This window comes from Polyodon spathula, chromosome 12 (genome assembly GCF_017654505.1).
Source record: "Polyodon spathula isolate WHYD16114869_AA chromosome 12, ASM1765450v1, whole genome shotgun sequence".
NCBI lineage: Eukaryota > Metazoa > Chordata > Actinopteri > Acipenseriformes > Polyodontidae > Polyodon > Polyodon spathula.
In genome coordinates this window covers 26,794,446-26,817,138 of record NC_054545.1, presented here as the reverse complement: position 1 = coordinate 26,817,138, position 22,693 = coordinate 26,794,446, and the positions used below count along the sequence as shown (strand labels likewise).

The 22,693-nt window shown below is 37.7% G+C and overlaps 2 protein-coding genes across 20 annotated transcripts in view; both read right to left on the bottom strand.

Moving 5' to 3' along the window:
• LOC121324555 (putative monooxygenase p33MONOX) overlaps positions 1-10,537 on the bottom strand; it is an 18,556-nt gene extending 8,019 nt beyond the window's left edge. Inside the window, exons 1-7 of one of the 4 annotated variants that reach the window (XM_041266595.1) lie at positions 10,392-10,536; positions 7,025-7,115; positions 6,672-6,751; positions 3,297-3,416; positions 2,846-2,930; positions 2,224-2,417; positions 1,104-1,221 (exon numbers count right to left, since the gene is read on the bottom strand). In XM_041266595.1, the coding sequence (XP_041122529.1) occupies positions 1,104-1,221; positions 2,224-2,417; positions 2,846-2,873 (340 nt within the window). In that variant the 5' untranslated portion in view covers positions 2,874-2,930; positions 3,297-3,416; positions 6,672-6,751; positions 7,025-7,115; positions 10,392-10,536. Of the gene's footprint in view, positions 1-1,103; positions 1,222-2,223; positions 2,418-2,845; positions 2,931-3,296; positions 3,417-6,671; positions 6,752-7,024; positions 7,116-10,391 lie in introns of all 4 variants that reach the window. The other 3 variants (XM_041266594.1, XM_041266596.1, XM_041266593.1) reach the window with 3 other exon arrangements.
• A 5,012-nt stretch (positions 10,538-15,549) lies between these two features.
• LOC121324203 (teneurin-2) overlaps positions 15,550-22,693 on the bottom strand; it is a 460,344-nt gene continuing 453,200 nt past the window's right edge. For all 16 annotated transcript variants that reach the window (XM_041265803.1, XM_041265804.1, XM_041265807.1 and 13 more), the window contains 3 exons: positions 20,576-22,190; positions 19,998-20,128; positions 15,550-19,073 (listed from right to left, as the gene is read on the bottom strand). In XM_041265803.1, coding sequence (XP_041121737.1) covers positions 18,312-19,073; positions 19,998-20,128; positions 20,576-22,190 — 2,508 coding nt within the window. In that variant the 3' untranslated portion in view covers positions 15,550-18,311. The remainder of the gene's footprint in view (positions 19,074-19,997; positions 20,129-20,575; positions 22,191-22,693) is intronic.

The following is a 22,693-nucleotide window of genomic DNA, read 5'->3' as shown; positions in this document are numbered from 1 at the left end:
AGGTAGCAAAGCTAAGTTAGGAAACAGTTCTGTAACATGGTCCCCTGGGCAATAACAAGAGCTGTAGGAACAGGGTACCCAGACTCCCTGCTTTCAAAACTGGCTGAGCAACATTATCATCTTTTCATCCGTTTGACATGGCAGTGGTTTGCCACTTAAGTCTGAAATAAAATTGATTAAAAATACCCTGTTGATAAACAAATAGTCTGTAACTTTAGTCTTATATAAAATCATCTACTCTTTGAAATTGCATTTCGTAAATAACACCGTGTAACAATTATTATTATTTTTTTTTTTTGTTCCTGGGCAGTAAATTTACAGTATAATCGTAAATCTCGAAAAACTACTCGCTTCTAAATCTTTTGTAGTCATTTTTGTATTACTTTAGTATAAATACATGTTAATTTGGATTCATATGTTGTTTTTTTCTGACTTTATGTGAACGAAAAGACACATTTGCCCGTTTTCTCATTGGAAATAGTACATTTCAAAATATCCTGTCCTGGTCACAAAAGCAAAGTTTGTGGGGAATAATAGCCATTTTCTATACTTTTGAGGCATAAGCAATTAGGAAATAACACTTACTACCCAGGAACAAAAATTGTGTTACATAGTGTAATCTGAAAAGCAAACAAACCTTGAAGCCCTGTATTTAAACCAGTGACAGTGCAGAGCTACACTATTTGATTTTAAATCAACTCACTGCTAGCTCACTACTGGATGAATCATTGTTCATAGGACAGTTTTATACAGGATATTTTCTTTAAGCAATACATCATTCTGTGAGAGGGGTGTATGCTGTGTCTTATGATACAGGACAAAAGGCACTATATTGCTGCTTTCTGTATACAAAATGGTTCTAGAGTAAATAAATGAATCATTATTTAAGTCTAGTTTTGTTCGCAAATAGTCATTTGATCCAATTAAACTTCATATAAAAAGTAGTCCAGCAGGACCATAACATATAATACTGGATTGCAATATCATTACCTTTCTATGTTGTTACTGTCATAAACTAGATAAATAGCCAGATCCATCCCTAATGCACCCCCTATGAAGCCCTATCTCTCTTACATACAAAAAGAATAGCTCCTTTCTCTTACTTGTGATAAACGAGTTCATGATGACGGATGTAGCCTTCGTCTTAACCACTGGCACAGCGGGCTTGCTAGCAGTGCCACTGGCATGGAAAGGGGGGAGGACCTGCCCGTTTTCTTCTACCTGCACAACAAAATGAAAAGGCTGATTTGTTTAAAAACGAGCAGTGATAAGACAGTGACCTGAATTCTGCCAAGGTGCCAGTAGACTGAAAATCCAGGGCATAAGGGACTATAACAGACAAAACCAGAAAGAAAAAAAGTTGACAAATGAAGAGTATGCAATTAGTTTATTTCTGTACTGCTGTTCCATCGGACAGGTGGTCTCTTAGAACAGAAGGATGGGCTTTCTCCTAGTAAAATATTCTAAAATGTCAACAGTAGCAGCAACTTTGAACTGCATGTTCCATTCAACTACCCGAGAGGGGTTTCCTAAAACATAAGCACCCATCTCTGTCAGACAGCAGTGCCTGTGCTGTCAGGAATAGCGGGTCAGATACTACAAGAGCTTTTGAGCAACAGCGGTGAAACAATATACTTTCTTTCATGACTATATATTTTTAGAAATGGATCGCGTGTTCCGCCACCTTCAATTTGCCTTGTAACAAACAGTATATTAATAATGATCATTTTATACAGTAATCATCACAATATTACTTTTAACACACGCGTCATGGTCTAGTATTTTATTTAATGAAAATGACAAGGTTTTTACAAAGCTATATTTGTAAGTAGTGTAGTACTAGGTGGTCTATTTAACATACAGAAGAACTGATGCAGGTTAACTTCATCAGCAATATACTGCAACTATACATCAATATTTTATTTTTCTACAAACACTGATAAACTTATACAAATTACAGGACCTTGTTCATGAATCATGTATTACAGTGGTCTGCATATGATTATGCACATCATATTGTTTTTCATATCATACGGCTCAATCACAAGCTGTTTCTGTAGGAGAAGAGATACAGAGGGGGAAGTGAGAAAGACATGGGAAGAGAAAGAGGTGGCTTCGTAGAAAATGTGACTTTCCTAGAAGGATGACTGCTTTTTTTTCTACAGGGGAGAGTGAGCGGGGGGCCAGAGAATGAGAGAAAGGAGGAAGAGGTTTTTCTGATACCTTAGAGAGATGCTGGTACTTCCTCTCTGGGATAACAGGCTTCTTCCACAATATGTTGGCACTGATGTCTGAAGGGGGTGGAGTCATGGGGCCCAGGTCATCAAGGGCGTCATCATAGCTGAATGCATGCCGATTCATCCAGATCGGCAGAGACAGTGACCCAAGCATCTCCTCCGAACCTCCCGACTCCAGGGCTGGGTGACAAGACGAGTGGGACAACCATTTGGAACAGCTCACAAGTAGAAGGAAACATATTCGAAAAGTTGTTTCCTGTCTAACTTTGATAGGTGGAAATTCCATGTCAGAGTTACAGAACTGAGAAACAAACAGCTGAGTGCTCAAGTGACCTTCAATATATTAGTTAGTTGTTTGGTTCTAAGTTAAATTGCAGTTTTTCAACCTTAAAAAAAAAAAAAAAAAATTTAGCAGAGTTAACGGTTGGGGAAAGATCTTTATTCAGTAGGAAGCATAAAGTGTAAGGTCAATTTCATATTCAGTATTTACTACAGTCTTTTACATACACTAATAAATGTTGTTTGTACACCTTTGGACAACATAAACAAATAAGGTTTGCTTACTGAGGAAGTCACATGTGAATGTACAACAGCAAACAGCTACTCACCTGGCATTTCAGATGGTCTTGAAGCCATAGGAATGCACCACAGATACAGATAATGAGTGAAGACTACAGTCCTTTGGATTTTCAGCTAACAATCAAGCAGAAAAAAAAAGTATTAGTCTTGTTACAACAGTTCCTCTAGGATATATGTTTACACATTCTAAAAGAAGAATAAAAGACTACTTTTTTTTTTTTTTTTTTTTACAAAGTTTTGGTATTTTAATTCAAGCTTTGGTTTCGGACACCACTGATTATCTCGACCACCTTATCTAGTCCAAGATTAAGACATATGGTAAGGGGCTTGACATTGTATAACCTACAAAATACTGATGCTGGGAAACATTACAAAAGGGCTTTATAGACTTTTTAAAATGAAAATTAAATGAAGGAATACATTTAAATATGCATTCAGCATTATAAGGAAGTTTGAGTTTGAGCAGTGGTGGTCACTCACCAAGCTGAAAATCAGTGGGGTTTATGTCTGCTGCTGAACTTTACGATGCACACGGTTAAGAAGAGATTGGATCCAAAGCATCCTGGAGGAGTCTGGAAACTGAGCTGGGGTGCTAAAGACCTGGTGAATTACAGAACAAAAAGCAACACCATTAATTACATCCTTAATACCTGGTTAGATTACCTAAAACAAGCGGCTCCGTCAGGCTTCTTGTTAAAGATCCCCATCCCTGCTTTAACCTTGGGGATGTAACTTACACGGGGTGTTTTAATGATATCCTAACTTCAGATATGTATCAGCATACATGACGGTCCTGAGTCTCTACTTGTATAATGCATCATAACATCAAATGATCATTAAATGGAGAACTATTGTCAATTAAATAAGTTAGGGAGAGCATGTATTCATACCAACTATAAAACACATTTATTCTTCACTCAAGAAACCCTTGGTGAACAATGAGCTACTTTGTTTTTGGTCTTATGTCACAAATGATACATACCTCAACAAGATATATCATGTAAAGTACCACGATTCACCGATACACAACAAAGCGTTTCACTCCTAGAAGAGACAAGCATCCCTTGACCCATGGTAGTTTTCTAAGGATCCTGTTGCCCATCATGTGCTGTTTCCACCTGCCACCATCCACTATTGTACTTCCCCACAACCTTAGCACAAAGTGGCTTCTATATAGCCTGACCCTTATATTTATAGCTAGAAATATAATGTATTGGTTGAAATGGTATCAGTAAAAAAGTCTAAGAGGTTAAAGAATGTGGCAACAGAAAAAAGGCCATGTATTTGAGACTAAACGAATGGATTCCAGGACAAATGGCAGCAACATTGTTTCAAAATAGAGAAAATAATAATAATAATAATAATAATAATAATAATAATAATAATAATAATAATACAAAAGTGATAACATTTAAAAAAGGGGGATATTGTAGAAGGTTTATTATTAAAAAAAAAGTATCCAAGGCAAGAATTTATTTTCACATTTTCATCTTCAACTATTGAAACATAAGTAGCATGTAATTCTTGAAAAAATCTCAATATTACTGCCTTGAACCTTGGAAACTGTCTGCTGCTGCTTTCCCCCACTGTACGAGCCTTGGTGTATTTCTGGATAGTAACCTCTCCTTTGATGCCCAAATCTCCTCTGTAATCAAAGCCTCCTTCTACCACCTCTGAAACATCTCAAAGGTCTGTCCCTAACTTTCCCTCCCAGAGTATCACTTACAACAACGTCTAACGTAAGATAGTGTACTATGCCCTGGATTTCACTGTATTTAATATATTATTTCTCACTATCTTGTAAAGCAGTTTGTGATGGTGGTCCACTATGACAGGCGCTATATAAAATAAATACTGACTGATTGCCAATTCGCTTCATACCCCTAGCGGACAATGACAATGCAGAAAGAACCACTCTCTCAAATGCGGTTTAATTATTAACAGAAAATTACTAAAATGTTTATATATATATATATATATATATATATATATATTTGTTAAGCTGTTTGTTTAACTAGATTTAAACCCTTAAAGTTTACTTTGAAAATAGTCTAGCTGTTAATCTCGCTTGATGCAGAGATGCCAACACTTGAAAATGGAAATTCTAGCACCTGGTGAGCTAAGCATCAAGAAAACCCTAGCATACCCTAACCACGCCCGCTTCATGCACTTGAGAAAATCAATCGATATCCAACAATATACTGCTTAGACAGAAATGTAACTCAGAGCTAATTATTTAATTGTCATAAAAATAGATGCTTTATTAAAATCATAGTTTTATGTCTGTGTCCCAGTAAGACCTCTTTCTTGACCGTGACTCAAATTACATCTGCCCTGTCTGACCAAAGAATATCTTCAGGAATGTTCTCTACTTGGTATGCAACAAACTCATTTTCCAAATGATCGAGCCTATCAACTGAGACCAAATCAAATCTTCTGACAAAATACATCACAGATTCAAATTTGACATTTGTCCTTTGACTGATGTCAGCCACTTCTGCATGGTGTAAGAGCGCCTCATGCAATGGCAATTTGCTGGTAATATAAGAACTGGCCTCTGCGTAATACTCTCTGACAAAAAAATGTATTTTTCTCCTCTTTAGAGAGCTTCCCTCCCTCCTTGCATTCCTCTAAGTACTGTCTGGTTTTGGTGCCAATCACTAGATCTTCTCTGTCCCTCTGATTCTTTCTGTCCCTTACATTAATTGTGATTGTAGACCTCACACTAGTGATTACTACAGGATTAATGAATTTGCTGAGAAGGAGTAAATGCAAGGAATCCAATTCTCGTTTTAGAACCTGAATAAATGGCTCTTCTCTCTGCAGAAGTGCATTTAAGCCCTCAAAACATGGTAAGGAGGCCTGCAGAAACAGACAGGTTAGCTTCACTAGGGGATTTTCTAGCCTGCGCTGTATTCTACAGAACCTGGTGTCTGGCTTGCCAGCTGGTATTGTAGGTTTTACACCACTCTTCTTGCTAACAACTATCTTCTCCTTCAACCTTTCTGAAAAACAAGCAATATATTTTCTAAGTCTACAGATAGGTATCTTATACTTCCATCCTTTGCATACAATACTTATGTTATTTTACTGTAATCTTCATTTTGACATTTAATCATTAGTAATGTAGTGTTACTTTGCATTAATTAATATTGCTGACCTTTAATACTAGAAAAACACATATAGACTGTACAGTGACTACGTTTAAAAACAAATATTAAAATAAAACTAAAATGTAATTTCACACAAATAGATTAAAATAGAAGCTACTATTTAAAAGAAAGATTAGTGTAACTACTCTTTTTAAAATCTTCCATTATAGATTAGACTGTACTAACAGATTAAATGGTACCTTGATTAGGTGCAGAAGACACCTTACCAGCCTTCAATTTCACACTGACAGAATCATTGAACAACTCACTTGAGGTCACAACTGGGCCTACCAGTAATTGAAAGCATGTTACCATAAGACGTTTTCACAAACAAACGTACAATTGTCTAAAAAAAAGCACAAGTCAAAAACAAAATGTATTTTCTGATTAAATTAGGTACAAATTATTTGTTTCCCATGTGCATAAATATAGACCAAACAAACAGGGCATTTTGAAAATAAATCTAGTCTGGCAGCACAAAATAGTTACACATACTTTTACTAGCTTCTGCCACTGCAGAGGATGGCTTGCGTGGATGCCCTTTAGTCATGGCTGGCTCACTAGACTTGGCTTTATTAGCTACCTTGCTGGGACACGATGAAATGAACAAAACAATTACCATTTATTATTGACCATCAAACTAAAAAACACTGCTTTAAAATGATACAGTACAGTATAATGAAAGCATAGTTTAGGTCTATACCTTTGTTTACTTTGCAGAATTCCACTAGTGCTGGCCACTGCTGCAGCAATCTATCAATACACTTGCCCAGGCTGAGCCACCTACAGTAAGTAATTCATGGAAAAGGCAAGACATCGTCGTTATTTAAATAAAATCAAATGGTATGTATGGTATTACACTGCGCTGCTAGGAACTACAACCAAGCTATTTTAGTAATTTATCAACACATTACAATCAGAAACAGTATTTAGTATGGTCGCTCTGACCTGGATTAATTAGAATGCTTTTCTAAAATGCGGTTTGTGTGTGTAGACAGGGACTTAATGTACAATACTTTTCACATATACACATACAAGTTATTCTTAAGCACAAACCTGGTGTTCACATGTTTCAAAATCTTTCTTGCTTCGGTGCCACACAAGTCCTGGCACTGTTTCAACTGCTTGTGCCGCTTGCCACTTTTGTCTAGACAGTAATATATGTAGAGGAGATTAAATGTTTAAGAGATACAAATGGCAAAATCGTAGATGAAGAAAAAAAATAGCAAATTATTAAAATGATTACTTTTCACAGGTTTTTACAAAGGAAGATACTGACAACATGCCCCACATGTCATCCAGTTCCTATCCAGTTTTAAATAACTTTAGCATAACTGAGGCAGAAGTGTTAAAGGGACTAGGAGCTCTTAAAATAAACAAATCCCCTGGGCCGGATGAGATCCTCCCAGTAGTACTCAAAGAAATGAAAGAAGTAATTTACAAACCGCTAACCAAGATCATGCAGCAGTCTCTTGACACAGGGGTGGTACCGACAGACTGGAAAATTGCAAACATAATACCAATCCACAAAAAGGGAAACAAAACTGAACCAGGGAACTACAGACCAGTAAGCCTGACTTCTATTATATGCAAACTTATGGAAACTATAATAAGATCCAAAATGGAAAATTACCTATATGGTAACAGGGTCCTGGGAGACAGTCAACATGGTTTTAGGAAAGGGAGATCGTGTCTAACTAACTTGCTTGATTTTTTTGAGGATGCAACATCGATAATGGATAATTGCAAAGCATATGACATGGTTTATTTAGATTTCCAGAAAGCTTTTGACAAAGTCCCACACAAAAGATTAATTCTCAAACTGAACGCAGTTGGGATTCAAGGAAACACATGTACATGGATTAAGGAGTGGTTAACATGTAGAAAACAGAAAGTACTGATTAGAGGAAAAACCTCAGAATGGAGTATGGTAACCAGTGGTGTACCACAGGGATCAGTATTAGGTCCTCTGCTATTCCTAATCTACATTAATGATTTAGATTCTGGTATAGTAAGCAAACTTGTTAAATTTGCAGATGACACAAAAGTAGGAGGAGTGGCAAACACTGTTGTAGCAGCAAAGGTCATTCAAAATGATCTAGACAAGATTCAGAACTGGGCAGACACATGGCAAATGACATTTAATAGAGAAAAGTGTAAGGTACTGCACGCAGGAAATAAAAATGTGCATTATAAATATCATATGGGAGATACCGAAATTGGAGAAGGAATCTATGAAAAAGACCTAGGAGTTTTTGTTGACTCAGAAATGTCTTCATCTAGACAATGTGGGGAAGCTATAAAAAAGGCTAACAAGATGCTCAGATACATTGTGAAAAGTGTTGAATTTAAACCAAGGGAATGTTACAACTGTACAATGCACTAGTAAGACCTCATCTTGAATATTGTGTGCAGTTCTGGTCACCTCGCTATAAAAAAAGATATTGCTGCTCTAGAAAGAGTGCAAAGAAGAGCAACCAGAATTATTCCGGGCTTAAAAGGCATGTCATATGCAGACAGGCTAAAAGAATTGAATCTGTTCAGTCTTGAACAAAGAAGACTACGTGGCGACCTAATTCGAGCATTCAAAATTCTAAAAAGTATTGACAGTGTCGACCCAAGGAACTTTTTCAGCCTGAAAAAAGAAACAAGGACCAGGGGTCACAAATGGAGATTAGACAAAGGGGCATTCAGAACAGAAAATAGGAGGCACTTTTTTACACAGAGAATTGTGAGGGTCTGGAATCAACTCCCCGGTAATGTGGTTGAAGCTGACACCCTGGGATCCTTCAAGAAGCTGCTTGATGAGATTCTGGGATCAATAAGCTACTAACAACCAAACAAGCAAGATGGGCCGAATGGCCTCCTCTCGTTTGTAAACTTTCTTATGTTCTTTATCAGGAGTTCGTCGATTCTTGCTGGCAATCTCTTTGCAGCCGACTGGGCAGCAATGTGAATTAAATGACAGGGACAACCCTCTACATGGACAGAATTGACAGAATTTTACATAGGCAGATACACCTTTATGTACACCCAGCATTACAGCTGCATTATCTGCTCCAAATGCAACACAATTTTTCCACGGTATTTCAAATGGCTTAAATACTGTATCCACAGTCTTAAAGATATTTGATCCGGTTGCCGATATACCCTCGCATGATGGTAAAGCAAGCAGCTGCGTTACCACTTTGCCAATTTCTTCACTGAAGTAACGTATTACAACTGAGTCTCGATGTCACTACTGCCGTCGGTTGCAATGGCAAAAAAATTACTTTTCAAAACCGAGGCCTGTTCAGTAGCTGAAACAGATGCTAAAGTTTCAACGATTGCTGTCGTTTTGCTCCTCGCACAGCCATACTTGGATGCGATTTTACTATCAGGAAGAGCCACTTTCACAAGTGGGCCTATGTGATCTGCAACAGCAATTGGTAAATTGTGCTCTAAAATGAAGTTCGTAAAAAGAGTCCGCTTTAATCACGTCATTTTCGCCATCTGTTTAAAAAAACAATCCAATGATCTATTTTCCTGAGCTCCCCGTGAATTTCTCTCATGTTTCAAGGTTCTGACGTGTTCATCAATATCATTTATTCCCCCATGCTTGACACTTAAATCGCACCTGCAGTACTCACAGTAAGCATGATGTTCTGATATCTTACTTTTTTTTTTATGAATGTATACTTCTTGATGTAATCCTCTTTGAACCTTTGTGAATTCAGCCGCGGTCTTTTTTTGTGTTGCCATTTCCTTTATTAAAAATTGAATGAAAAAGTTACCGCTGCTATTTACCATTTGCTTGTTGCCAAGGCGCTTTTTGTTATATCTTGGCCGACCAATCACTGATCGTCTTTTTTTTTCTTTTCCCAACAGTGGAAAAGCCTTGACTACCGTGCATGGCCCATTGTAAATGGTCTAGGTACTGTGTGTGTTTTTTTTTTTTTTAAACCACAAGCCAATCACGGATACAAAAAATGGGAACGCGGAAACTCACACCATCATTAACACAGGAGCACTGACGCAAGTCTAATTTATAAAAAAAAAAAAAAAAAACGTATTTTCTTTTTTAACTTGGCCCGTATCACCGTAGCAGAGCCTGAAAACCATAGTTGCTACGGCCAAACCGTAGCAGTTGGCATCTTTGTTGATGGTTCTGTCATATTCTGTTATTACTAAGCAAAATTAAAATATAAAGATTACAATTAAGATATTAAAAATGAAGACACGTCTATTCAATTGCCAGGAAGGACAGTAGCTACTGCATTATATGCTCACGGAATCTGATTATACCATTTTCTTGTTGCTACTTTCCCCTATACAAACAAAGTCATTGACACCGCTTGTTGAAATAAGACACTGTCCTTCAAAACGGCCTATAATATTAATACCGGTAAATATATTACTTACTGGTCTCTATAAATGTACTAACCTGGTGCTGACGCTCCTTGTCTACTGGCATTAACAATGTAGCGCTACAGCTTCCCTAACCCGGACAGAAAAGCCGCTGTTTTTGTGAATCTTACACAAACAACATATATTACTCTCAGCCAGAGATATAACACTGCGAGTACCTCTCGCGAGAATTCAATCAAATCACACGTAGAAATAGAAGGTGGGTACACGGCTGAAGGATAGGCCATGTAACGTATTTAAATTTAAGGGGTGCTCGTTATGGTGCAGTCTTCAGCACAGTTTCACCACGAATCGAATGGTAGTGTTATAGGAATCTAGTTTTGGACACATTTTGACCTGTCCCTCTTGAGGAGGATGAAGTTCATTCAGGAGTTGTTGCACATGTTTTATTGAGCGTAAACAATATATATAATATAATATATATATATATATATATATATAGTTTATGTTGTTTATATATATATGGTTTGCTATTGATATATTGTGTGTTTTTTTATTGTTGAGTTTTTATTAACTGTTGGGTTTTGTGGCCCTGGTTTGCTTTGAACTAGTTGTGTGTTTTTTTATTGCATACTGCTTCAGAAGGTACACTATTTTGTGTGTACATAAAAATGTAAAAAGATGGTGTGTCTGACCGGAAGTGAGAATAATTTTACGTCTCACAAATTCTGTAACATTCAATCCGAAGAGTGGCAGATCTTAAACTTCAATGTGAACGAGACGGTTCTGACAAAGCAAAAATCAAACAACATGAATTACAGCTGACGTGACTGAACGCATGCTCCTCCTCTAGATACACAGTTATTCTGCACTTAATGAAAACGAATGGCGTTTGAGGTGACTGCACCTGTGGGAGGGATTGATCATTCAGTCCATTTGGTGATACAAGTCCTGCTGCGCAGTTAATGCGCACTGATCTCTCCTGCTTTCTGTCCTTTTGTGTCCATCGATTGGTGCTTTTCAGACGTCACAGTCCTCTGCAGCTGTCATTTTCCCTATTAAACATCAATCACAGACTAATGTGATTGCAGGTTTCTGGAGTGGTTTTTGACAATTTCTGTAAATTATTTGTTGTTGGAAAGCCCTTGAAGCATGCTTTAAAGTAATACTAACATTGTTTAGGTCATCCCCCAATTGAAAAAAAAAAAAAAAAAAAAATAGGTCAAAGGACATCAAAGGGACATTTTTACCACATTCAGTCACTTTCTCACACAGCTCTTCTGTTGCATGTACACTACATGAATCGTACATGTATTATGTATTACCAAACACAAATGGAGGAAACACCTCCCCAGAATTGGATCCACTTAAGCTGGGATGACCCCATTGCTTCAAGAAGCATGGACCAATAATCCTTGTTTATCCAGTCTGGTATAGGTGGTCTCTGCAGTCTACAAAATCCCTTTTAAACTCGTCTACCAATATTATGACCAATTTAACATCAGTTGCTTAGGCCCTGTATACTGCGGTATACTGGGAAAAAAGGAAGTCATGTACTGCCCTCTCCTGGTGAGTCTCAGGAAATATTTTGTAAATAATTCCAGAACTATTTTAGTCTTTAATAATCAGACTCAAAATGTCCTCATTTTTAGGTATTAATATGATCTATATACTAGGTAGGAAGGGGTGTTGCAAATTAATAGACCAATAATATCTACCAATATATATATATATATATATATAATATATATATAATAATATAGATATTATATTTATATATATATATATATATACCACACACACACACACACACACACACACACACACACACACACACACACTCTACCGGTCAAAAGTTTTAGAACACCTCCATTTTTCCAGTTTTTATTGAAATTTACTCAGTTTAATGTCTCAATGTACTCTGAAATTAAAGCATAGAACAAGTAAACAATTGGAGATAAAAAAAGAAATCATGGAATCGTTTTGTTTAACAAAATTTAATCAAAATTTTTGACTCAAAGTAGCCACCTTTTGCAGATATAACAGCCGAACACACTCATGGCATTCTTTCTACAATGAAAATCAAATATTGTTTGGAAAGTTCTTCCCAACACTGTTGCAGAAGTTCCCACAAATGTGTTGCACTTGTAGGTTGCTTTGCTTTCACCCTTCTGTCTAGTTGAAACCAGCTCGATGGGGTTTAAGTCTGGAAACTGTGCTGGCCATTCCATGATTTGAAGCCTACCATCTTGTTCTTTTCTTCTAAGGTAGTTCTGACATAGCCTGGAGGTATGTTTTGGGTCATTATCTTGCTGTAGGATGAACCCCTGACCAACTAGATGTATACCAAAGGGTATTGCATGGTGCTGCAAAATGCTGTGGTATCCGTTTTGGTTCAGGGTGCCACTCACTGTGTCCAAGTCGCTGACTCTGGATCCAGCAAAAGAGCCCCAGACCATCACCCTTCCTCCTCCATGTTTGACAGTTGGTGTCACACACCGAGGAACCATCCTTTTGCCTATTCGATGGCGTACAGAACCCTGCGTGATGAACCGAAGATTTAAAATTTTGATTCATCTGTCCATAAGACCTTCTTCCAGTCTTCAGTAGTCCACTGGTGGTGCTTCATGGCCCAGGCAAGCCTCTTTTTCTTATTTTGCCATCTTAGCAATGGCTTTCTTACTGCCACTTGACCTGTCAAACACTGCAGCTCGAAGTTTTCTCTTCACAGTTGAAACTGAGACTTGCTTACTTCGACCAGTGTTAAGCTGTGCTTGAAGCAGTTGTCCTGTGAGCCGCCTATCACGCAAGCTGTTGACTCTCAGAAACTTGTCTTCTGATTCTGTTGTGGCTTTGGGTCTGCCAGACCTCTTCCTGTCAGAGTTTCCTCCAGTTTTCAAGTGCCTTTTGATGGTGTAGGAAACTGTACTCACTGACACCTTGGCTTTCTTTGCAATTTCTCTAAAGGAAAGACCTACACTTTTAAGGGTTATAATGGCCTGTCTGTCTTCCTTTGTTAATTGCCTTTTTCTCGCCATTATGATAGCAATATACTACTTCCTGCAGTACAATACTGTCCAAATAATGCTTAAGAGGGTGTAGTAACACAGTCTGTTCCAACACTGCTTTTATACAGACAGAGAGTTTGTAAGTAATCAACAAAAGTTGTGACACCTGTAGGAATTGTTAGCATCAACTTTCAAGGCTTAATTTACTCCATTGCTGCAGAACAGCTGTAAGTTGTTAATCCATTACTTGTTCCCTGAAAAAGGCTTTTTTGTATAACTCTGAAATGTACATTATTTTTCAGTTTTCGGTAACCTAAACTTATTTTTTTTACCGCTTACCTTTGTACCATTTCAGGTTATTCACTGGACTTGAACTGCTTAAATTTCAATAAAAACTGGAAAAATGAGGGTGTTCTAAAACTTTTGACCGGTAGTGTGTGTGTTTGTGTGTATATATATATATATATATATATATATATATATATATATATATATATATATATATATATGGGATCAGGATTAATTTTAAAAACGTGCACACCGTTGGATAGCTGTGGTTCAAAACACGCAGTGAATTAGGGAACACAATTTATTTAAACATTGGAAGCCTTATATAAAATCCAGAAAATTCTAAAAGAAACTTAATAAAGTCATTTTCTTTTAGTATTTTGAATTTGCCTTCATGGATCTCCCTCTTTTAGATTATCAGCCATGGTGAGATACAGATGATGATTTAGAATTGCCATCATTACTAAGTTCATGTTTTGTAGTACACAGCAAGTGACATGAGTCATTCTGTTTACTGCCATTAACGGGATATGACTATAAAAAGGTGATTTGGAGCGTCAAACCAAAATCCACTAATCAAGAAGAGAAATATCCTAGTGACTTTACATCCCAAATTGAACAATACAGCTAAACTAATATTATTAATATAGATCACCTAAAAGGAACAGGCACTCAAATAAGTAGAAGCAGTGTCCCTTTTTTTATACAACACACATGAAACATGCACTCAGACAAACAAAAAAGATAAATACCTGCAATATGTAGTACTTACCTGAGAGCAAATGGGCTGTCTCTTGCATTATCATTAAATGCCCCTATCCAATGTCTTGAGGGAAGAACACTTTCTTAAGATGTTCATATGTTCATAATTTATAATAAATAAAACACCTTGAAGACTGCATCAAATTGAGTGCACCCGAGCTTCCCAGCGTGGCCCGAAACCCTATTGACAGTGTTATGGCAGGTCATTTTTGGACCCACTGCCTTATAAACAAATGTACATGTGTCTGAGCGTTTCTCTCAAGACAAACTTTAAATACAAATGCCAATGACACAGAACACGACTGCTCCCTTTTGAAAGAGGAAAAACCAGGACAGACAGTGAACCAAGGTCCCCCATAATCCTTTGCATCATTAGCCTATGTTACTTTAAAGAGTAAGCCTTTTTCATGTTTCAACGTTTGTCTATGGCAGAGAAGTAACAGAAGAGCAGCTTGAATTGTCAGAACGCCTTACAAAAAAAAAAAAAAATGGAGCCGCTGCAATAAGAAAAACTCTGAATAGTTGAAAACATGAAAAGGTAAGGGGCTGTAAAAAGAAGAAAAAAAGGGCTACTTTAACATAATACATTTTTAAAATTTGTTGTAGCTTAAAAAACAAAACAAAAAAAACTTGCTTATAAAACAGCTAAACTATAAAGCACATTATGGCAATAATTTGAAATGTTGAATACATGGGGTCACATAAAAAATAAAAAATAAAATGAATGAAGAGGTCCCTAAACTCCTTACCGTATGCTTATTTTTTTCTATTTGGTCAGATCTTGCCAGGGCTACTTGTAGCACATCTCATGGCTTTTAGTTATAGTACAAAGTTGCATGACATTACGTCACAAATGGGGTCTTCACTGCTGAAGTCTCGTGAGCATAAAGTACAGCTTTCGGAGATGTTTCCATGAAAATAAACATCAGTTTCTGGTCAATGTACAAGGCTTTTTGGTGTGAGAAGGTGATTTACCCATCCTTTTGAGGCATTCTCTGGTTTGGCCACCCACTTCCTATAGTGTGAGGACTGTGTGTGATATGTGTGTGCTATGTCACATTCTCATGACATGGAGAGAGAATCTGTAGTTTCTAAACTGCATGGAAACCCTGCCAATTATATTAATTGGGTTAAAGCAATAATACTCAAATAAAAAATCCACATATTAAAATGATGTATTTTACTTTACAATTCTTTATTATGTTCTTGTCTTAGGTGCCAACAAGCAAAAAAAGGAGTTACATGTCATAAGACAAAGTTTGTTTGCCTGTGGAATCCTCAATAATGTGTGTTCATAATGTTAATATAAACCACAGTTTCAATGTGCAATAAATGTGCAAAATGATAGTATCAGCAATTTAAACACTTGACAATGGAATTATGTAACAGTTTTTTTTTTTTTTTTTTTTTTATTTACATATAGCAATGCAATACTGGTGATCCTTCAACAGCACGGATGACTGCTTTTTCAAGCAAACGTTTGCTAATGAACAGGAATACAGAATACTTTAACACAAAATACACTTTACACCAGGTGTAAAGTTCATGTCTTTTACATGTTTTGAATCAAATGTCTTTTCAGAGATGTCATGATGTCATGCTTGTTTAGAATGGTCTCTACAGTTTAGTTTCTGTTTGGCTGCATGTCTGAATGTAGTCTAGTTGTGAACTGGTCTTCAGATAGTTATTCATCAAGCAATTACAAAACATCATATATAAGCATGTTTAGGTGGACTGCAGCTGTACAATTATCTGTAGAATTGGACACGGTACCTCAGAAATACCCTCATTTAGGTACTCTGTTGTCGAATCAGGTGCCGGATATTTGAGCAGTCAGGTCTCTTCAGTTAGCCCACAGCTTAAAATAAATGTCACCCTCTTTAGCTGCCTGACCATAGCTTGTTGCAGATAAATGACCTGCAGACACAAGTGAGATGTATTACTACATAAATCTTCCTGTGAGAAGTGTAATCAAAGCACATTGTGCCAGTGCCTGATTGCTCAAACTCCAGTCACTAGTCTATCACAGAGAACTTCAAAGTAGCAGTCTGCTAAATCTAGCTTAAGTGAGATCTCAAAGAGACAGACAAAAACACAGGGAAACAGGGAACAAGGAAAACATAAAACACGTTTAGCTCACTAAAACCAAATGGCTGACTGAATAGCAGCAAAAAATATTTTAAAAAGTGAGGTAAAAAAGAGATTGACTCAAAGACACAGCTTCAGTGTGTTTGTGCTCATTAAATTCGTGTCATGTTTAAACTTTGACTGTACTTGCTTGTACCAAAGACTACTTACTGATGGCCCTTGCAGTCTTTTCAAACCTATTAGGAGCCTTGAAATAGGAAACACCTACAAATATAAAATAAACAGTGTGGGGCTCAAGAGGACAACCTTGTTTTAAACATTTAGACAAGCCGAGCTGCTCTCTGTAAAACTGCTTCATTTTGAAATGTTTTGTGAAACAATACCTTTTTGCTAGCTAATAGTCAGCTAAGTGCTACTGAAGCTTCAAAACTGTCCATATAAACAATATAACTAATATCCAAACTGCCTAATTAATGCAAATTCAAATCACATGATTGCTATTTCTTTCATTCATGTTTTCAATATGAGACGGCTGCACATTATTTAAATAAACAAGGTAAACAAGGATAGTTCTGAAACTCAAACCCGGGGAGCTAATGCTAGTGCCTAACTTACTTACTTACTTCTGTGTGTCATAATCAAGATTCTTTTTTTCATGTAGTGGTTACAATATTGCAACAGCATTCAACCCACTTTTAAGGTTTCTTAGAAATATAAACCTCAATAGCATTTGTTTCAATAATATTGTACTGTGCTGCACAGGGGCAGCTGTATATACTGTACATACATATTAATTTTCAAATTCATGTTCACAGTTTTAAAGACTTTATTTTTTAAGTATAAACAATTTTTAAAACACTTTACATAAATTATTTTTTTCTGCGACTATAATTTGCAGAGCAGCAAATTAAAATTAATATAAAAACCTTAATGAACAATTCTTACATATATTACAAAAGAAAAAAAATGTCTTCGCACCAGTTTTTTTTTTTTTTTTCTGACGATTGCTGCATGATTGTCATAGAATACAAGGAAGAAAACAAAAAAATCTAATCAAATAAATTAAATAAATACGTTCTTGATTTTATTTTGAGCTGTGACTTTTTGTTTGTGTACATTGATGACCACTTTTAACAGTGTGATACATTGTCCACAAATCTACTGAAACTGATACTTACAAAACTACCTAATCTAAGTAAATTACACTCTGAACAAATGTGTTATCTGACACTGTAGTTTAAAAAAAAGACAATGTATGACATTATTTACTGTAATTATAGCCACCGTTTTTGGAATTCAGAGTTCGCTCTTGTCATTTTCCTTAATCAGCAGTTTAAAGTCTTTATATGACTTAAGGGCCTGAGACAGTGTGTGTGTGTATGTGTGTTGAGTTCTTAAGAACCTTCCAGGCTCTTTGCCAATTTAGTTTTTAACTATAAGCACAATCAACTTGACAAGTCAATTTTAACTCAAGACATTTACCCCATTCCAAGCAGCCATCTTTAAATCCATTTAGCAAAATAATAACTTCACTTGAACATTCTCTGAAGCCGTTCTATTTTCTTTCTTCAGAAAACCCCAAAAATCTGGGTTACATTTATAAAAAGGGGTACTTTTTGCAACAACTGTTTTTCTTTTTTAGCTCCGAATGCTTTTTCATTTTTTTAAAGAAAGTCCTTTGTGCCAAAAGTGTGGCATAAATGTCTATAATTAGAGTCATTTTTTTTTTATTTCAGTCTTTATTGAGTACCCCCTTCAATGGTTTCATCTCCTTAGGAGAGGAGACAGATTCAGAAGTTTTTAATTACTGTTGCAGGTTGTGCGTCAGTAGGTCAAAGCAGTCTAGTTTGTTACCTTTTGCCCATTTCATTTTGACGGAGGAACTGGATATTACTGCTGCTGTCAGCCAATTCTGGATACTGCTCTATTGGCAGTACGTAGTAGCCATCATATCCCTGGACTCTCCCGGTATTCAAGAGCTGTTGCTTTTCTCCGTCAGTCCATAACCTGCTGCCCTCTCTGCTGTCTCGGGCGTTCTGCTGCTCCTTATACCAAGCTGTTGCCAAAGCTCTCAACCTAGCCTGATCCAACACTCTGTTCCTCTCTTCATCCACACTGTCCATTGTCAAGCCATAACGGATGTTCATTGACAAAGTGGCATACTGAAACTCGATATTTGCAAATCTACGAGTCCTCCCTCCGACCAGAAGCGTTTGCTGGGTGACAGTGATGTTGATGCCGTTCTCCAGCACTTTGCGGCCGCTGCTCATACCCAGTGTAATGAGGTCACTGTCAGCAGACCCAAGTTTCACAAAGTAGTGGTTGTCTCTCCCTTCTACGGTGTAATGAGTCCCTTCCAAATAATAGGCGTTGTTGAGAACCGCAGCTATCTTCCTGCTGTCCTCGCTCGCTATGATGGTGACCCCGGTTGCAATTCTTCCGTTTTTGATCGCAAACATGATGCCTTTTCCAATAATTGGCTTATTGGTTCCAAACCAGCGGCCTGGTGTGTCCCTTTTTCCCACCCGTTTGTCTTTGTTCAGTAATCTTCCTTCAAGAGCCATGAATGCTTTGTTGCGCCTCTCTGCTGCTTGTTGAACACCGGTGATCAGCTAGAATAAAGCAGAACAAATCTTTACAATTGACATGTACTGCATGTAGGGGTGTGAACAAATTTTGGACTTGACCTTCACTTTGAGACACTTGAAGTTAAAACATTCGGCCATATACACTCGTACTAATATCAAGCTTTAGTAGGTTCCTGAAAAGTAAGATGGTCATTCCAGCTCAATTCGACCAAGGGGTGGTTGGACAATCTCTTTTGTTAAAGACTTGCATCTATGCCTTGTTTTTTTTTTTTGTGTTTTGTTGGAAATACCTTAAAAAAAATAATGCTTTAACGTGATACTAAACAAGTTTGTCTTGGTCATCCCCCACATGGAGTGGTCAAAATATTGAGATATGTGTGGCATGCATTAATCAGCCTGGTTTATGTATCATCAGCCACAAATAGAGGAAACACCTCAGAATGTGGTCCACTGGAGCTGGAATGAACCAAGATCATGTGTATTTATGCTAGACTGCAACAGAAGTCAAGGCCATTGACTGCTGCCTGATGGGTTTGTGACAGCTGAAAGAAGTAATTTAATAAGCACACAAACCCAAACAGTGGATGCAACCCAAACAGTGAGCAATTGATGGAATTGATAAATTTTCCTTGATGGAAAATAAATTATTTTAATGTAGTCAAATGCTTTAAATGGTATATATACTTTATTATATTAATAGGAGTATTGGGGTGCCAATAAATGCATTGACAACCTATTCATTTTCTGGTGTGCTAATGCTCTATTAATGTACCAGAACTAAAAGCCCTCTTCAGCCGAATGCGTTATTTTAAAATGTAACTTCCTTTATACAGAGTTACCCATCCAGAATATAGTTTACAAGCACATATCTGTCAGCTGCCAGCTTTAAACCGCTTGGATGAGTATTGATAATTCTGCTTGTTCATAATAAATTCATAAGGCACGTGCCTGTCCATTTTCACAGTCTTGGCTCACTAAGAGCTCGTACGAAGGTTCCACAAAATATATCCGATGCTTGGGGAAGCCAGGGATGATATTGCTTAGCTGGAATCCAAACATCACCAGCCAGCTTTTCACATCTGTGAAGACATTAACATACCATAATAGACAATTAGTTTGGTTCCTTTTTTCAAGCATAATCAATATTTAGTGAGCTGTAAAAGGTCAAGTTTGGTTGTGGTTTGAATTTATAACATAAAATTACTGAAATGATAAAGATTTCTGAAGATGTCATCTCGTGGAGTTTGGCTGAGAGCAGAGTGATGAAAACAATTACTCTTAATAGCTTGTGGAAAAGAATGTCGTAAACAATTTTGATCACAATTTGAAAATCCGTTCTCTAAATCAGTGAAGCGTTAAGTGCGGGAATAATAATGAAATACCATGGATGCCAGTTTCAAAGAGCTATTTAACACAGTAAAATGTAATTTCCTTTCAATATGCCTTATTGGATTTTTTTTCTTTTGTGTTAACTCTAAGGAGTGAAGAGTAGTTTCAGTCCTTAAAAAAAATAAAAGATGTCTTACCTGTGACATAATTCTTCAAGTCCAAAGTGTCACTGAGTGGGTTGTTGTTTTTAAACATGTACAAATTGAATGGAGCGGGTTCTTTGCCAATCTTTTGCCACATGCTGTAATCCGGAGCCGTCCATCGGCCAGCCAAGACATCATAATCTCTCTGCATGAAGTGAACTAGTTTGGTGAGGGGGTCGTACAGGCCTCCGTGGAAGCCCACGATGAGCTGGAAATCCAGATTGGAGTCGTGATATATCTCCCCGTAGGCGGTGTACTGCAGCAACTTGATCATGAGCCCGTTGCTGCTGAAGACAGCCAGCGGGGTTCCAGTATTGTCCGAGGCAATGTAATACTCCTCTCCACTGCTGATCTCCATTGCAAACAGATGGCCTTGCAGATCATAGTACAAGGAGGTGATTTCTGAGCTGGAGTGATTGTAAACGTGGGTCACTCTGGCTGGGTTGTTGAGATCGGCGTAGAAAAACTGAATGTGTTGGCCCAGGTTGTTCTTGCTGGAGACCCTCCTTGCTAGTCCATCGTAGCGATACTGGACATTCCAGCCACTGCTTTTGCTGTAGGCCCTGACCAGCAAACCTTTGGAGTTGTACTCAAATATATCCGACCCACGTTGACACAGGATACCGTCTTCATCCAGTTTGTACTGAACATCCCCCAAGCGTGTGATCCGGTCCCTCAGGTCATAGCGAAGTGGCATCAATCGGGCACTGTTGCCAGGGTTCAGGAGATGCAGGTTCCCGTTCAGGTCGTAACTGTAGCGCCATGTTGGCCAGTCATTTACTTTTACGGCATTAAGTTGTCCATCTCCATCATACTCATATGTGTATTTTGTTGTGTTGGCATATGGGCCAAGTTTGAGCTCTCTTTTAGTTACCCTTCCCATGCTGTCATACTGAACAGTCATCCAATACATCAGCGAACGGAATATCTCGTACTGGACTTCTTTGATGCGTCCATGGGTGTCGAAGTGTTTGCTAAGCGTCATGACTGCAGTAGTGATGATCTGATTGATGTCGTAGTAGATGACTCCAAACTTACCAAAATGTTCCACCTTGCCGGAAATCTCATCATAGCGGTAAAGGTCAACTGGGAGAGGGGTCTCACTGATAACGGGCTTCATGCTGGCGATGCGGAAGCTGTTATCGTGGTAAGTGTAGTCAAACCTTGCATTCACCATGCCTTCCTCTGAAAACCTATAGATTTGCTTGTCTATCAAAGGACCGATTTTCCTGTAACGGATGGTGCAGGAGAAGCCGCCACTCTGCAGGTTGACCATTTTAAGGACTCCAGTGGTTTCATCGTAGCCAAAGGTGACCACAGTGCTGTCGTACAAAACTTCAGACAGTTTGGACAGCTTGCCGTACTTGTAAAACACCTTGCGTCCAGTTCCCAAAAACAATGTGTCTAGGAGTCTGCCGTCCTCACTAAAGTCATGAATGACGGAGGCGTTGCTTTCCGGGGGGTTGTAGGTGTTTCTGATGTAGCCGATGGAAGTGTGACTGGACATGGTGTGTCTTGCCACACTGGGCATGGTGACAGCAGTGATCCGGGTCGAGGCATCAAACTCAAAGATGTACTGCCGCTGGCTCTGCAGAAGTAGCACCATGGACTGCAAGCAAAAAAAAAAAGAAAAAAGCATGCACAATGAGAATCAATTCTTCCAAACTAAGTCATCTCATTTGCTCCTTTTCTACATTGTTTTTTTAGGGGCTCATGTAATACAGTAAGAAAGTTTTTATTTTTTTTTTAAACATCGTGTTAATTGCGCAACAGGTTGCAGGAGCTTTGCTATGAATCATTTTCAATGTATTTGCTTCTGAACAGCAGCAGACCAAATGCTGTTGGGGTGTATATTTCCAAGCTAAGGAAAACCACAGCAAATGAACAGTTATGAATCAAGTCAAACGCTTTTATATTATTAACTTTGGATACTTGGATCACTGCTACTCAATCATGGAGTGTCAACAACTCAATCAGAATGACCCATAAACTTAAAGTACTGAAACCTGTTGTATAATTAACAGGTTTCATAGTGCTCCAATGAAGAACCCAGTCAAATACATGCTCTAAAAGGTGAGTGATTTCTTATACTATTTTGTGAACCCCTGAAAT